At 44.6% G+C, this 17,707-nt stretch overlaps 1 protein-coding gene across 11 annotated transcripts in view; it reads left to right on the top strand.

Annotated features, from left to right (window-relative positions):
• Nucleotides 1-15,608, top strand: part of EVA1A (eva-1 homolog A, regulator of programmed cell death) — a 224,174-nt gene extending 208,566 nt beyond the window's left edge. For 9 of the 11 annotated variants that reach the window (XM_080389248.1, XM_080389250.1, XM_080389251.1 and 6 more), the window contains 3 exons: nucleotides 2,474-2,638; nucleotides 6,615-6,788; nucleotides 14,132-15,608. In XM_080389248.1, the coding sequence (XP_080245374.1) occupies nucleotides 2,474-2,638; nucleotides 6,615-6,788; nucleotides 14,132-14,502 (710 nt within the window). In that variant the 3' untranslated portion in view covers nucleotides 14,503-15,608. The remainder of the gene's footprint in view (nucleotides 1-2,473; nucleotides 2,639-6,614; nucleotides 6,789-14,131) is intronic. The other 2 variants (XM_080389245.1, XM_080389249.1) reach the window with 1 other exon arrangement.
• Nucleotides 15,609-17,707: the final 2,099 nt, after the last annotated feature.

Here is a 17,707-nt window from a genome sequence, read left to right as displayed (position 1 = left end):
GCTTAGGTGTTTGGTGGTGTCACCTTTTCAAAGAAAGATGCAGGTCCACCCAGCCTGTGTTGTGCCCTACAGATGGTTGTGAATACTGGGAGGTGAAAGGAGACGTTTATGAAGAAGAGTCAGTCTGAAATATCGGACTAGTCAAAATCTGCTAAAAATTGTCTTGGTGTTCCGTTTGCTTCTTTTTCTCCACTGGATGCATATTAGCAGGTTATTGGGATGCAGTCTGGCTGAAAAGTGTGTAAGGGAAAACTGAGTTGTGTCTTTTAAATCCTTTTCAGGTCCTCAGCCTGAGATACAGCGAAAGGGGTGTTTATTTTTGGAGGGTGCTGAGCCCTATGCTCTCTGAATATCGGGTCCCTTTGGGTGCCTCAGATTTGGCACCCAGAACTGCAGTTCTCCTCGGCTGTGTGGTTTGCAGGATAATCTCTCTTCTACCCGCCTCCTTCCCAGACTTTCTGATATTTCCCTGGCGCAGGTATCCTGCTTGCTTCTGTCTAGTTCCTAACAGGGGAAGGGTTTCTTTTGCTGCCTTCCTATCAGAGGACAGTTGCCAATTCAGGTTTCACTAGAAACTGCAGTGCCAGCTCTTTGATATTCAAAAGCGATGGGGTTTTATGTCTGTTTCCTGACCTAGCATGACTCTACTAATAATGCAAGAACTTCAGTGCTGATATCTTGGCAGCCTAATATAGGAGGTCAGTCAGTAAATATAGTTACAATTTTCTTTGCCTCAGCAAGACAGTAAGTTGAACACAATGTAAACAAGGTGGTTGGATTGCTTCCCCCACCACTAATATTTGTAGTTATGCAGGCAAATTTCATGGGCGTGATTAAATCTCATGCTCCAGCTTGGCAGCTGATTAGCTGTGGGGGCAGGCAGGAATTTCCTTTCTGTTCCAGAGTTGCACACTTTCCAAGTCCTCCTTCAAGCTTGTGCCGAGGATCTCGAAGTGTTTTGCATTTTTAATTACGCTTCTTTATGCCCCTGTGAAGAGTGGAGATGAGAGATAGACAGTTGGCAGTGGAGCAGTGGGGAAACTGAGGCTCTAGGAGGTGGCAGCCTGCTTGGGATGAGAGAAGTAGTTGCCGTTAGACTCAGAGAAAGAGCTGAGCATCCCAGAAATCTTATCCTGGGGTTTCTTTGGGTCTAGTGAACTTGTGCCTAGTTCTCAACAGCCCGTGTCTTTAACACTCTGAAGTCTTGGTTGTCTGCAGGGACAAAACGGTGCTTTTAATGTATATGTTAGTACACAGACACTGATGGGGAAAATACATCTTTCTCCTCTGGAAATTTTGATTTCTTTATTTTTGCCTTTCATCACTCTGTTCCTCTAATTTTTGAGCAGAACACCCTGTATATGTGTTTCTTCTCTCTGTATGGAAAAGCACTTTGCTCTGAAATAGCCTTAGGTGTTGGCGGTGGCTGAGGCAGAGAACTGGTTCAGCTCCATAAATGACATGCTGCTTTGTCCCTACAGGGCAAGTTAGTGAATTTACTGTGTGGGTTCACCTTCAGTGGGTGTGCACTGAGGTAGCTACACTGACTTTGATTTCTTTACCTGGATGTACAGCTGAAAAGCCAGCCTTGCAACATCAAGGAGGAGAAAAGACTCTCCTTATTATGGCATGCTTTTGTCCAAGGAAGAAACCATAGATGTTTTGACAAAACTGTCACATGTTAACCTATCTTGCCTGTGTATTGCTAACGCTGTGGCTGACCAAATGTGGAGAGCGGTAGGAGTTGGCTGAGTCTCCACCTTCCTTCTCAGGATGGTGGGAATCGAGAACAGGCCTTCCCAGCTTACTTAAAACCTAAAGCCCCATGGGGAACAGTGTATTTTGAATCTGGGGAGTGGGGAGGGATTCTTACAGGTGAGGTTTCTAACTTCTGTGGGGGAGATTCAAGGTTTATGATTTCACGTGAAGAGCACCCTCCAGAGGCTGGCTTTGTGGGTCTGGAGTGGACAGAAACTTCTGATGTGCAGTTTTGAGCCAGCAACTTGATGGCTGGAGAGAGGCAGGGATTCAGGCATACCCTATAGCCCCCGTTGGTATGGGGCATCCTGCCCAGCCCACTAGCATGGTAGGAACCGAGGTGTCTGGCTGGAGTACTCTGAAGCTTAGGGCTGAGGTCAGAGCCTGGCTTACTAGGCATTTTAATTTCTAAGATGGGTGTCTAAATAAGATGTCTGAATCTGATCCTCAGTCTAGTCTCAAAGCTTAATTGTAAATAAACAATATCTTAATCACTTTATAGTTCCCAGCGTTCTCTCATTGAATGTCTCTGTGCTGGCATTTGGAGAGCATTCATCATAGCAGTAAATGAGTGTCTGTTTGGTCTGCACATGGTATAATTAAGTATCAGCTGAGCTGATCACATATGATCACGTAGCATAATGTGATAATTCTCGTTCTGACCAGCTGAAATAACTCACTCTAACACTGTGCTCTTCTTACTCCTCTCTTTCAGTTCCCAAGAAGCTTCTGCATGAAACCCAGCCAAGACCAACGAATTACCAAGGATTTCAGAAGCCACATTTTCCACTGCGGCCAAGACTGTTTGAACCCAGTGTTATAGGGGACGGCGTGTTCTTTACTAATGTCTCTCCTTCCAACATAGGGCGAGCTCTCCCAGGTAGCTATGACTGATGCGATGTTGTCCCAAACCTAACTGTGCTGTGGTAACTATTCCCTTCTCTCTCCCCTTATCTGGGTTTCTATATTGTTCTCAAACCCCATCTGTGTCACAGTCAGAAAGAGAAGCTTCAAGGCGTCACCAGTGATGGAACTAGTCACACTGGGTTTCTTGAAATAACAGTCATGGCCATGCGTGTCAAAACTCATCACAGAAATACTTTGCAGTGGCAAAGAAAAAACTAGGGCAGAGATAGTAGATCTGCCTCACAGGAGACAAAGTTGTTTTCAGCTCAGCTTTGAAATATGATGCTAAATGCATAAACTGCAAAGTCAAGAGATATGAATGAAGTAAAATCTTAGCTATCTACAGGAATAGGTGAGTAGGAGGAAGGGATGTTGTATTAATAAAGGAAAAACACAGGTGAGCATCTATGGGGCTAGGCAGTGTTTTTGCATTGTTTCCCAACGTACAGGAGTTGATACATGACATTACTTCTGAAATTCCTGGTCTGTGCTCCGAGAGATTCAGCTCTGGGTTAAGTATGGGCAGAGCTACCTTGTCTCTTTCTGCAGTCCTGGCAAAGTTAATCCACAACTTGGATAGTTAATCCACAGATAATTAAGAGTTGGAAATAACAGATTTGTCACTTTGGAGGCCTTACTGAAAAATTGTCAGGGAAAAGAATTTTGAGTTAGCCCAAAATAAATTTTGTGATCATGGTGATTCTTTCAAGCAAGAAAAAAATAATATTCTGAACTCATTCTTATTCATTCTAAACATTTGACACTTTTTGTTTAGGTTTCACATTTTTTTCATTAATTTTTAAAACATGCACCACTTTTCACACAAAGATGGCATTTTGAAATTAAAAGCTGAAAGACTGTTTCAAAACTAGCGGAAGGAAGTATTTGGACATTTCTATAATCTCCCTTCCCATCTTATTTCTTTTATTAAAACTATTTGCTGAAGTCAGCCTGGCATCATGAGTAACCTCTCCTGTGCTTGTACTGTGGTGTTGGGCAAATTTACTGCTAACTGAAAGAATTTTGCTCAGCTTTGGTGTAAAGTCACAGGGAAACAGTTTGAGTTACTAAGAACAGCTAAGAAAGGGTGGTGAAGAAAAAAACAGTAGTAGGTGAGCCGATTATGCATAGACAAGGTCTTCAAAGCCAGCAAGGAGGAAAGGGGATGTCTTCTAGTATGATCTTGGAATGAATACCAGACCAGGGAACCACATAGCGTAGCAACACATGGCCTTTGTGGAATTGTGTTTGTTTTTTCCCTCCTGCATAACTCCAGTTGTTTTCTGTCTTTCCTGTCTGTGCTTGTACAATCCTGCAGAGGACAAAACCAGTTCTGTGGTTTTGGGGAGCTCTTTGCCAGAGTACAGTGTATGCAGATGAGTACTCATTTAAAAACTTGTTTGATTGCATCTGTTCTTTGGACAAGTCTGAAGTAAAAAAAAAAAAAAAAATTTTCTTAAAGCTCTCATGAAAGGGGTTGCGCCTTACTCCTCCCAAATACACCACTATTGCATGGCACGGTTTACAAGGGCTGCCCCATACCCAGCAGAAGCGGTGTCCATCAGAGCATTTCCTGGTGGATCTAGCACATGCACAGGGAAGTCCCCACTGCAAGTATAATTGAAACCTTAGTCCTAGTGAGATCACTTCAATGTGTTGACAGTGAGGGGCAGGTGGGTTGTCACTAACCCAGCACTGGACACGTGATAGAGCATGGCGCAGAGGCCCCAGGTTCATATCCTACCAGCTCTGTAGGATATGAAGTATCCAGCCATACTAACTGGACTTCAGTGCAGTTATAGAAAACTTCAGAGACCTAGCAGGAACCTGGAGCCACCTAACTCAGTGATCCTTTGTACGATGAGATAGATGGTTATGACATATATATATATATATATGAGATTATATCCTGGTGGTGCCATTCATTTTCATTGTAAAGAGATTTTAGATTAACTAGTTCAGAGGCAGACCTCCGTATGTAGACATCTCGGGCAGGATTCAGTTACGCCCCTTCAAATGTGTCATTTGAGATGCTGCCCTAGAAGAGTGAGTGAGCGTTTCCCCCACATCCCTTCTCATACCTGTCACCTCTGTATGGATGTCCTCCTGACCCTGGGGTGTCTTAGGGGCCTGCATATGAGCAAATGCATCAAGCTGTAAGTGTCTGCTAGGGGCAGAGCTGAAGGACTCTCTGGGATCTGTCAACTAACAGCAGGATTCAGTTGCCTCAGTTTAGATGCATAGTGCTACTTGAGATGCTCTGAAGTATCTGATTTTTAGGTTCAGTTTTTAGAAATGAAAAAAATTACCCTCCTTCCATGGATTTCTTTGCAGGAACAGTGGTAAAGAAAAATCCAACCGCTTGTACAGACATAGATTTATCAGAGAGATGAAAGGAAGGATTAGAGGGCACGCTGGTGCCTACATCTGCCTTAAAAGATTTTCTAAAACTTTACTATTGTTTTCCTGCTGAAAGTGCCCTTGGCTCTCCGTGTGCCAGTGCCTCCCTTTGTACAACTGATCTTCCGTGGTTTCTGTTCTCCTAAAGCAAGAGGTTCTTGGGATCTGCCACCCAGGCACCTATGTTTAAAAACTACGCTTCAGGGCCAGTCAGCCAGTCATTAACACCCTGGTAGCTGTTAACGTGTGGCTTTCCCAAGGCCATGCAGCTTTTCAGTGGCAGAGGTACAACTGTGCCTGTATTCCTTGGGGCTGCTCCCTTACAGCAACACCTGGACATCCATCACCGCTGCTTCTCCTCCGAGGCACATTAGGAGCTGGCATCCCTGCACGCACATTCGTGCACTCAGTCCCTCTCCATCCAGTATTACCTGTTCCCTTTGACACCCCTCAGTTCCTGTTCCTGCTTCCCTGGGCTGAGCCGCTTTCTGGCACGCGCAGTGCGAAGCTGAACATGACGTCTCATGCTGCGGGGTTTGTAGGGAAAGGAGACGGATCAGGCAGCCGGTAAACACAGACCATCTTGTGTCATGGCTGCTGTCAGGGTGCCTTTGCTTACATGGCACTGGTGGCATCATCAGAGCTGGACCTGACAGTTTCCTGCATTTAATACCTGTGGATAAGAGGAAGCCAGGTGCAAGTCTGTGATTTTGCAGTGCAATGCTTGCTTTTGGCCAGAACCAGATGCCCAGGGAAGGGAACCTGAAAAACTGTAATAGCTACAGTTAAACAATCACATGGATGATGGAGCTGGATCCTGTGCACTGACTTTTTCATGTGTTTAAAACAATTAGTGTTTTGTGACTAGTGGGGGTCTCTGCCTGCAGATCAAGGTGCGGGGGAGCACTCAGCAGCGAGCTGATAAGGTCTGAAAGGGTCTCTTTGAGCCTCCTGGAATTAGCTGCCTCCTTAGCTCCAGTCTTCAACAAATAAAATCAAATCATTAACCCATGTTCACTCACCTCTCCAAAGGGGAAATGGTTTCTGGGTGAAACACAATACGAACGGGCTTCTGAAGGAAGTCATAAACTCAGGTCTGCCCTTCCCTGCAAAGGCTGGAGAGAAAGCACGTCTGTTTGCCAGGTGTGGATGGATCACTACAGTGTGACACTGGCAGAGGGTTGCCAGCTCTGCCTGTGTTTTCCAGTCCTTATTACAAGCTTAGCTGAACTCACTGTTGATAAAGGCTCCTTTGATTTACATAAGAGAAAAGAAACCTGATTATATATTTGCTGTAGCATAGGTGGGTGTGTCTAAGTGGTGACATGAAAGAGCAGGAGACGGGGGAGAGAAGATGCTGTCTAGGTGCAGACAGGTTATGTGCTCAGCCGAAGCTACCTGAGAAGGTTTAGTTGCCCCCCAAAGAGGGGCACATTTGGGTGCCTTGCTGTTGAGCAGCTCCAGGTGAAGGCAGATGCTGACCTGATGGGGATAGGGCAGGGTAAGGCTGGGGCACGTGCCTCGTTCCTCATTCCCTTTCTGTTTCAAAGCAGAGAAGAAGAAAGGGAGATCGGCCACCTTCTACCCTCTAGACAACTCCCCCTCCCTGGTTCCTGTGGATGAGACACAACCGCCGGCACTCAGCAGCAGCATGGAGCCCGTGGGCGTTAGCACAGAGATGGCACTGCTCAGCAACATCCTAGCAGCGTATGCCTTTGTCACAGGTAGGTCTGGCAGCTGCCATCTCTCTGGGCTCTCACAAGCTCTTTGTGGACCCTCAATTGAGCCTACATTTCACAGTGACCTAGGGCTAAATATACCTCTTTGAACTGTTTATATTTTTCATTCATCTCTTAGCAAATTTTCCCTTGAAGGACCTGACCAGGGCAGCTCTAGCAGACAGTACATAACAAGGTTTATTGTGCTCTGTTTTCCACTGGATTTGCTCTCATCTGGAGTTAAATACAATGTAATCTTACATGTGGTATTATTCCTAATGCTCCATTTTCCTGGAGATCAAAGCCTGGCTCAAGGCAGCAAGCTTGTTGTCCTGTAATTTGGAAAATAAGCAGCACTCAGATCATTACCCTGTTTAAGAGAATTTGGCTTATCTTCAGTAGAAGTGTGAATATGAAATAACTTGAGAGTCTACTTAATTGTATATTTAAATCTAGTTTAGAGTAAGTTTTCCTTGGATCACAGTTTATCTTTCACCCACATGTACCTTTCAAGTAACAGAGGAGCAGTCTTCTAATAAGATTCACTTTAAAAGTTGAAATAAAGATTGTGTGCCTTACTGAGTGCTTCGGGTCAATACTGTTGACAGCAAAAAGTACAGTAGAGGCAGGTGATATAGTACAAATATTTCCCATCCCACAACTGCATGAGGTACCTTGTCAGCAGTAGGCATTGCCTAGACAGTTGGAAGACCTAACTTTAAAAAAGGAGGAGCACTGGCTGAATAGCATCAGATGCACTAATTCAGCATGTTTTAGGGCAGTCTCTGCTGCTTTTTGCAGGAGGGCCCTGGTTTCTGTGTAGCTAGCTTCCTGAGGAGGACATACTGTTTGTGGTCACTTTTTTCTTATGGGTGTTCTCCATTTGGTTAATAGAAGGTTCGTATCCTTATTACCCTGCAATGCTTATTACCAGGCAACATTACCTTGCTAGTAATATTAATATGTTGCTTTTTTACTACATGCTGTTAATAATTCTGTGTACTGTGGCCAGTCTGCTGGCACCACTGTAATGCAGTTATGCTATTCTGGAGCACTGGGGTCTATATAACTAAACCTCCAATATCTATGAGCTAATTTTTCATGTCTGTGTGCCATTTAGTCTTGCTAATTCATTAAATACTAATGCATTGTCGGTGCTGTGCTCTTGCTCTTACGAAGATAGCACCACACTGCTACAGGCAAGTATTTGGATTTGAAACAACTAACTTGGGCTTTGCGTTTTGGAATCACTGAGTATATCTGCACATTTAGTGGAGGGTCCCTCTAAAAGGACCATGAGTGGTGAATGCAAAGTTTTTCCCTTCTACACATCCAGTGGTAGTATCAGGATCCATCTTTTTGTGACCTTTAAGAAGCAGGCAGCTTAAGTGGAATTAGTAGCGTTCTTCACAAGATAGCTGAGTAGGATATATTGTTTCTTGCTGGGCTTCTCTAAGGAAAGAAAAAAAAAAAGGAGCCTTCTGTCTATCAAATTCTCTCCCCTCCCCTTACTTACAGTTGCCTTTTTTTTTTTTTGTCATGAGAATACCTGCATTCTCAACCTTACTGTAAAATAGAATGCTGTTAATATTATTTTCCCCATCTGAACCGTAATGGGCATGGGCAGCAGAAGGTCTTAGGATTTGTGGTCAGGGATAGTTGGGACTATGATTCAGGGCTGCTGCTGCTGCCCCAGAGACTTAGCTTCCATTGACCACAGCAGAACTCTTTGACCCTGCCTTCGTTTTGTAGGGCACAAGGCCTCAATTCATCCCCTTCACAAGGTGTCAGTCTTGGTAGGAGCCTCTAGATTTTACTGTAGCACAAATAATAAATAAGGATGGCTTTGACTGTCTTGTTGCTGTGCAATTTGCTAGCCCTTTCATGATATGGTCTTGTAATGCGTTCATATCCACTGCATGTCAAACAGGTAAAACTCAGACCTCATGACTCTGGTTTCCAGTGATGAGTTCATGTTTTCCAGTGTACTTAACCATGTCTGTTAGATGGATTTCATGTATCATCTCAATGATATATATGTTCAGTTTGTTATTTATTACAAAAATAGTTGATAGCTGCCCCATGGATTGAAGCAGCAGATGCCCTAAACCATCTTTATCTGTTACATGTAATTTAGCCCTCTGCTTTTAGCAGAAAGGATGGATTTGGCATGATTTATTTTGTTATATGTGAATATGGAGAGGTTTTAGATTGTGAGTACAAAGACAAACTGTGTCACAGGGCACAAATATAATTTGCATAAAACTAGAGCACTGCACATCCCTCTTCATATTGCAGAATTTGAGCAGCAGAACAGTTGGAAATTTTTGTGCTCTTCTGAGTTTGGGACCCTGAAGGCAGCTTAAGCCACAGCAGCTGTGGATGTCTATAGAGGAGCCATTATAGTGGCTCAGGAGAGGCAGGGTATGGAGTGGCCAGGGAGGGCTGGTTCTGGTTCACTCATCTTCCCAACACTCCTGACCACAGCCTTGGTGCCAAAGAGAAACATTAGTGCAAGAACTGCTCTGTTTCATGACACTAAAACCCTCTCTCAGGTAAACTCTGCAGACTGAAAGTGCTGTATTCAGGGCTTCCCTGTGCTGGTGAGTTGGCTCAAAACAGGACTTCGCAAGAGAAAATTGTAAATAGGCAGGAGCAACATATAAAGGTGTTTTTTCTGTTGGGGCAGGGGGTGGTGTGTATCCTCAGACCCACTCTGGGAAAAAGAAGCTACGGGCCCTTGCTGTTTCGTGGGTAAAGTGCGTGCTTGAAAGGATGATCCACTCTACTACTTTTCCTGCCTCCTCGCAGTGGAGTGTCTCTTAACCCGGGGAGAGCATCCACAGATCAGTGGGATCCCACCTGTGCTCAGCGTTGTTCACATTTTCTGCACGAAATGGCAGGTGTGGGCAGGCAACCGCAGGTGAAAATCTGCAGTCTCGGTCACTTGCACCTGCAGAGCCTTGCAGTGCACAAAGGGGTGAAGTGCCAATATTAGCGAATGACTCTGTGCTCATTTCCACCATCTTTTTGACTCATGTTCCCATATAAAAGTTGGGAATGTTCCTATTGACAACTGAGGAGTGAAAAATCACAGCACAGCAGGAAGCAAAGCCTTTTTGCAGGAGTCTCGGTTTTCACTGTTGAATCTGTTTGCGGCTATCATCATGGTTAGGAGTATCAAAGCCAGTTAAGTGTTAGTCTTCTGCCGGCTTCCAGAGCCTTAAAAACAACATTTATTTGGAAAGAGGGAGAAAAACTGAACGATATCAATGAGAAGTGAATTTATCAGCTGATCAAACAAATAAGTATTATTTAGAGTTCAGTCTTGCAAAAGACTCAGATACCCTTAATTTATAGAATTAGGTTTTTAATTAGATGCAATCTCTGCCTACGAACCTCAGACCTGTTATTTGTCATGGACCTGTTCCAAAACCTGTCTAAGTGTTTGGAAAGACTTCACCAGTCTCAGTGGCAGCTGGAACTGTCTTTGCAGTCACAGTCTACCAGCAAGACCAGAACTGTCCCTCGTGGTTATATAAATATTAAACATTCAAATTGTATTAGAGAACTTCCAGTGCCTCCTTTTGGACAGGGGACTTTGGCTTTGTTGTTGCATTCAGGCTGAAGTAGTCAGAGGGAAACCTCTACAAATCCCTGTTTTATTCTTCTTCCACAAGCAACGCTTTGCTGCCAAGTTATTAACAAAAAACAACCCAGGGGAGATCATTCCAACTTTTAGACTGCTTGGCCTGAGCCTTATTAACAAGGGGCTCCTGGAGAGCTTCCTCTGTTCTACCAGGGGATTTCGGCAGCCTGTGGGGCTAACTGTAAATTCCCTGGAAGATATTGCTCCTACTGTTTGCCTGGCCATACTTAATGCTGAACCTTTTACTGGGGCCCTCTGAAATGTTCCTCCCCACTGAGGTTTCTGAATGCATGAAGCCATCACAGGAAGCCAGCACCGTTAATGCCTAGATTGTTTTTTATTTATTGAAACAATTTATTATAATAGCAATAACAACCTTGGCCTGGGGCATTTCCTGGGGAATTAATGGCAGTCTGGGCTGATGCTCCCAGCAGATTGTTAGCCCTCAGGAAACAGGCTCTGTAATTGCTGCTGGTTTTGTTGGAAAAACAAAATAAAATGTGTTTCTAATTTTTGGCCAGTTTGAGTGCCTAGAAAATGGTGGCTTTTGTATACAGGGTTATAAAAAGCATATATCTTTTGTCTGCATGTATTAAATTCAGGCTTGAATCAGTGACATTTTCATCAATGCCTTCAGTTCAGAAAGAGAAATACCAGGAAGGGGAAAGGTAAGCCCAGCTAAAGAGACTGACAGCAACTGGGTCCTGCCAGAAGTTTAGGAGAAAAATATAGCACTGAGCTGTCATCTACAGCAGTGGAAGCGAAAGCTACACTGGTCAAAATCCATGCCTTAATGGGTGCGCGCACACACACACACACAGCAAAACTGTGTTACTCTTGCTACTGATGTCCGTGCACTTTTAAAGAGCTTTTTTTCAAATATAATGAGTGTTTGGAGGAGCTTCAGTTGACATGTTGAATATGAGCCACCTTCAAGCTTTTGGAAGATGCTGAGCATCCATTTGCTGAAAAGAATGTCCCTTTTTGGTCTTTCCAAGTAGAACATGCAATGGTGAAGGCTCTCAAAATCACTTATCAACTGTCAAAGCCCTGAATCTAGGCTGTTGCTGACTTGGCTACTTCAACTGAGAAGAAGCAGAGCCTGTGGTTTTTAGCTTAAGTTGCTCTTTCTGCTATGAAAAAACAGAGATGTTGCCATGCAAGTGGATTGTACCTATGATAAATACCGAGACTGCAGTTGAATGTAGGGTTACAGCTCAGTGAGGAAGTCCAGACAGTGTCTCAGATGTTGACAGAGTAGCTGTAGGAGCTCATTAATGCCACCGGAGCCAAAGATTCAATTACAGCCATTGCGCTGCATGAAGGGCTATACATATGAGCACAAGCAGGGGATGAAAAATGGTTGCTTGAGCAGCAATCAAGGTGCAGATTGCTCATGAGCTGGGTGCAGTAGCATGGAAAAAGGAGTGTGGAAGAGAAAGGAAAAGCAGGACATGGACAGAAACGGGGGAAAGAAACCACATATCTGCATCTCAGGCTCCATTGGATTAATTTTTTTATGAGTTGCTTTAGAAGAATGAGCAGTGGAACTAATGCAACCAAATCAAGCCCACGTGTGTGCGGGGATGTGGTGCTCGGGAAAGTGTGCCTGGCATCCTGTCAGCCAGGCAGAGTGGAGGCAGACTGCACCAAGCATCTTCCAGTACAAACAGATCAGTCCTGCTCATTTGTTCTCATGCTCCCATGCTCTGCGTGTCCCCTGAGCCCTCCTTAGGCCTTCTTGCAAAAGGAGCTTTGCAATTACTGTCCTGAGTTATACCGCATATGAAGGTTAAAGCACTATTGGGTAGTGATTCTACTTTTCCGTGGGTTTTCAAATCTCTAAAATTTAGGCCACTTCTTTACTGTTCACTAAGTACCAGATGGGCAGCAGCTTTGCTACTGTGCAGACGGGGCTGTGGTTTTGAGTTCTGCCCCTTGATTTCAGAGTTGCCATTAGCGTCATTGGAGCCAGGATTTCACTTGGCCAGACTGCTACAAGAGCCATTGGCACATCCTTCATGCCTGCTTTGGTATCTTCTTTTTTACCTTTGCATCTTTGCTGTCTCACTTTTGTCAAAATATCTTGGCTTAAAACCTCTGACTTTGGCCTCACTTCACTTTCCAATTGTTGCTACGTTTCTCTCCTCTTTTTTCTTTTTCTTTTTTTTTTTTTTTTAACTTATTGAATGCACCTGCTGCAGTTTTCTCCTCATTTTTTTTTGTAGTTTCTCTTCGGCCTGTTTTTTCCCCGTGCCATCCACACCAACCACTCCAGCAACAGTCTCATCTTTTATGAGCCAATTTTCAGACTATCGTGACATCTTCCTCCACCTTGGCTTGTCAGTCGCCTTTGAGATTTGTTTGAGAGAGAAGTGCACAAAGGCGTTTCATCTCTGTAACTGTTCCACGAGCATCTTCAGGCATTGAACTATATGTTGCCTTGAACAGTGCACAAGTCAGTGTTTAGGCTCTGGCCACAGAATCAGAGAATAATTTAGACTGGACGAGGCCTCCATGGGTCACCTGGTCCAACCCCCTACTAGAAGATGGCTAACTTCAAATTTAGAACCAGCTCTGAAATTAGAGCAGGGCCTTGAATATCTCTAGGTAGTTCCAGTTCATTGTCTGCAAACTTTGCTTTAAGGAAATCAGCTGGAGAGGGCAGTTTCTAAAAGCACGGTGTTGGGAAATGAAGGTATTGTCCATGAGAGTAGCCTTTTAGTTACAGAGATCTTAGGCGGCTGAATGTTAGGCTCTCAGCTAGTGGGAACTGTTACAACTCCATCGCTGAGTTCAAGGGAGCAAGATTCCTTTGAGGAACTGACTCCATCCTTGAACTCAGGACTCCCAGCAGATACAGGGAAGTAGAGCTGGCCTTGACACGTCTGCTTGGTTCACCTTCACCCATTCAGCATCTCTATAAACCAAGATGATTCAGCCCAAGGGAATTGCAGTAACAACATTTATCATAATTACACTTCTAAGTAGTCCCATGAACCAAGAGAAAAAAAAAGGTAGCAAATAAACAAGATGACCTAGTGTAAAAGGCATTCTGGATCCTTTGGAGTCTTGTTCTATCACTTCTGAAATGTGGCTGTGCAGAATTCATCCTGTTAGTGCACTGACTCCAGCTCTGCTTGTGTAGCACAGGTATACATTTTGGTGGTCTGGGCGGAAAGCCAGCACACTTGCCTTAGATAAGCAAATGAAACCTATGAATAAATAATATGCATTTTTCCATGCTGCAAGGCTTCGCATTTCAGCAGGGGCACAGCACAGGGCATATAAAGCTCTGTAATCATCTTTATTCCTGGTACGATGATAATGGATGTGACAGCAAGATGCACTTAGCTGCTGCTGGGTGCGCAGCACCCTGGTGTCAACCCCACTCACGCAGCTACTGGAATTAGCATTTAATTCTGTGGGCTGCTCCTTCCCCTTCCAGAAAACTCCGAGACACGACTGCAGCGAACCCACATTCTGCATATGGACAAATGCCTTGGGAGCAAATCCACCGTTTAAATTCCCCTTCCTGATTTCCCCGGGGGGGATGATGCGAAGGAGGGCATGGAAGTCAAACCCAGCTATTCAAAACCCTGCCCCTCCAGAGACGGCGGCTGGTACGGGCGCAGAGGAGCTGTGTGTGGTTTGTTCTTCTAAACATTGTTCTCAACAATCGTTTCCTTCCTCCTTTCAGAAAACTCCGAGCGGGCCGCTCTGTATTTCGTCTCCGGAGTGTGCATTGGACTTGTCTTGACCCTGCTGGCCCTGGTGCTAAGGGTGTCCTGCCGAACTGACTGCAAATGCTCCTCCGCCAAAAAACCTCCTCGGGAGCGGGAGAGCGACAGTGACAGCAGCAACAGCGACGATGATTCAGACACCACTTCGGACCTGTCTGCCCGCAGGCACCGCAGGTTCGAGAGGACTTTGAACATGAATGTCTTCACTTCGGCGGAGGAGCTGGAGCGAGCTCAGCGGCTGGAGGAGCGGGAGCGCATCATCCGGGAGATCTGGATGAACGGCCAGCCAGACATTCCAGGGACCAGGAGCCTCAACCGTTACTATTAAGCGATGGGGAGTGCAACCATCCTGCCCTGCACCCTGTGGCTCCTCCACACATGATAGAGGAGAGGGAGGGAAGGAGTATTATGTGGGTGTCTCCCCTTGTCCTTTCAGGCATGCTACTTGGAGCAGTGTGGATGGACAGCAATATAGCTTTCCCCGTCTCCTTCTCCCTGACATACTGCTATCGCTCCTCTTCATGGACACTTTCTCACTTCAGCAGAGTTGGTTGTCAACTTCATTTCTTAGTAGGAGGCAGGGAGGTGACAATTACAGTCCTCCCATGTGGGACTTGGAGTTTGGCATGCTGTGGTACAGATGCTCCTCTGTTGGCTGAGGAGAGAAGTCATCCCAGATTTGGTGGTCATTGAGGATTTTTTGGTTTCCCTTTCCCAAGGACTGTGGGAGAATTGTGAACAAAATGACAAATATGGAAGGATGATTTGGGAAGGGAGGGGGAGGTGCATCCTGACTGATTGTCTTGTGACTTCAGAAGCCATAAGATTAACCTAATTAAAACCCAACGGCAAATATGACTTGTTAAGAATGGGGGTGGGGTGGGGGAGGGGGATTCTTCCATCGTGAAATCATCTCGGTGCTTGGATGTTTGCCCTAGTGTATTCAGTTATTTATGGCTGTCCTTTCATCTTCCTTTTCAATGGGAACATTTAGGTTTTTTACTGACACCTCAGGGATAAAATCCTATTATTTTTTTGAGTCTGTTCTCCCTGCTGGCCCCTGTCAAACACAACCCAACCCACCTCCAACAGTGAAATTATGGTAATATAAGAGATGTGTCAGTGACTGGTGAGAAGTTAACAACCTCAAAGAGGTTGAAAAGGGTTTTCTTTTTGTTTTGTTTTAAATATATATATATATATTTGAAGATGCTGCACAGGAATGTGCCTTATTCTTTTTTTTTGTTGTTGTTGTTGTTGTTAAACTACAGTTTTCCTATGGATAGCAATGCACAATGTTTTATATATTTTATTAAAAAAATAATTAAAAAAGAAAGGTCTATGTTTACCAGAGGAAAACGGAGACAGAAGAAACCGCATATGACAACAGGATGGGTAATAAATGCTAAATAAACTCTGGTTTGCTTCAATACATTTGAATTTGCATTCTCACTTTTGGCATAGGTGTTCCTCGAGGGAGATGCTTTGGAAGAGTAGCGTACCTCTGCAAGCAATCAAGGCTGACATCTGCATGCAGGAAACTGGAGGTGCATTTTTTCGTTGGCTGCAGCCCATCAGTCTTCTTCTGTGGTGCACATGGTAGGAGCAGCCAAGCAATGTGTTGGTTCTCCAGGTACTATCCCAAAGCCTACCTACATCAAAGGAAAGTCCCGGTGATTTCATGATGCTTTTGAGTCTGTCCCCAGACCCAAGTCATACCTGGGCCAGAAACAAATGTTAAATGAATGAAAAAAAAAGACATGGAAAAAAGGCATAATATATTTTAGTGCTCTTTCAGTTGTCCTATGAAGTGTTCAATGGGGTATCACCACCCTATTCACTCCCAAGCACCAGTTCACATCGGTCATAGAGCTTGGTGTTTTTCAAGTCTGTATGACGCTGCTGTAGTCTGCATGGCTTTGGGATGTGCTCCTCTGTCACGTAGGCGTGCTTATGTCTTTAAGAGTTCACAAAACGCAGGCAAAGCAAATAATGACCAAAAGCTCTGAATGCCCAGAGCTTTCCCCTAGCCTCGAGGAGAGGTGGAGATGGGTGGACTTGCCTACAAGATGACTGAAGAGGTTAGAGTGGGGTTGCTGAGGGTTCATGTGCTGGGCCAAACAGCTACATGGTGGGACAGACCCCTGACGCCAAGGGCCTTTTTGGCACTCTTGGGGTCACTGTGGGACTCCTCTGGCAAAGGAAAACTGCATTTGAAGTACCCACAACTACTTCTCCTGGCTCTTGCAAGGTGAGAGCAAAGCTGAGTAACTGCAACTGGTGGTACTGGTAATGTCAGGGATCAGGCTAGCTGGTAAGAGGTGGCTTCACCTGGGAAAGCAATACTAGTACCCCAGAGCAGGTCTCGGTCCTGTGGAGGTTCAGATGGAAAGACTCGCTATTGACCCAGGATGTAATTTTGCAGCTGATATATAGAAATAAAGTAGGAGGCAGGTCCCAAATCCTGGATGTATCGCCAGGCGCTTTGCTTTAGCTGAAATGTCAAATGCACTCTGGGGAGGGTGTTGAGGAGCAAAACGACAGCGGGATCAGTTTTGTTGGCCGTGTGTTTTTCCCTATAACAAGATACAGTCCCTCATCCTTGGTGATGAAGGGACAGCAAATTTTCAGATTTAGACTGCTGTGTCCTGGGAGATAGCTTGCAGAACTGATTTTAAAAATGATATAAATGAATGGGTTTATGTATATGATTTTTCCAAATTAATTTTTTTGACCAGAGGAAAGAGCAAGTGCAGTAAGTCTGAGTATACTTCATATGCAACTGAGGGATTAAAATACTGCTTCAAATGTAAATCACAACTGATCCCAAGTTAAAAATGGATGAACCATTCTCCCTTAGCATTGCTAGTGCTGCTGTAAATCTTCCAGACGAAGTCTGCAATACAAAGGAGCGGGTTATGCATGTCTCTTTTCAGAGCTGAGCAGGCAAGCCCAGCTCAGCCTTGCCCTAGGTAACAAGATGTAACAGAAGTAGACCCACTGTCTTTGCAGCACATGCAATACTTTTACGTACCTTCTAGCTCCTTTTGTCTCAAGGCCATGTATTTCTAAAAAGGCTTTGACTAAAGGAAAAGAAAAAATACAATCCTTTGAACCACTGTAAACGAAAGACTCTAAGTCATTCTGTAACTATTTCTGGATTTGTCCCAAAAGTGCTGAATAGTTTGTCTGGGGGGAAAAAAAACACAATCATGATTCGTGGGGCAGGAGTTGGTGGTTTGTGTTTAACTCTATAAACCAACGAAGCAAAACCACTCACCTGGAGTACGGAAGAGCTGGATTCACTGTGGGAGGGGGTCAAAACCATATTTCTCATGCCACAGAAGAGTATTTTAAGCACAGAGAGCTTTGGACTTGTCTGGTTTCAATCTTTTGTGTTGTACTCACCATGTCATGAAACATTTAAATGCTCCTAGAGCCAGAGAGCAGAGAATAAATGCTTTTCTACCAGCCTAATATGAATCCCTCTTTTAGGAGGTTATGCACAGGTCTGCTCTCCTAATTCCATGCTT

The sequence above is a fragment of the Falco punctatus genome (assembly GCF_963210335.1).
Source record: "Falco punctatus genome assembly, chromosome: 5".
NCBI classification, from domain to species: domain Eukaryota; kingdom Metazoa; phylum Chordata; class Aves; order Falconiformes; family Falconidae; genus Falco; species Falco punctatus.
The sequence above is the reverse complement of the archived record's forward strand: the minus strand, read 5'-3'. Positions and strand labels throughout refer to the sequence as shown.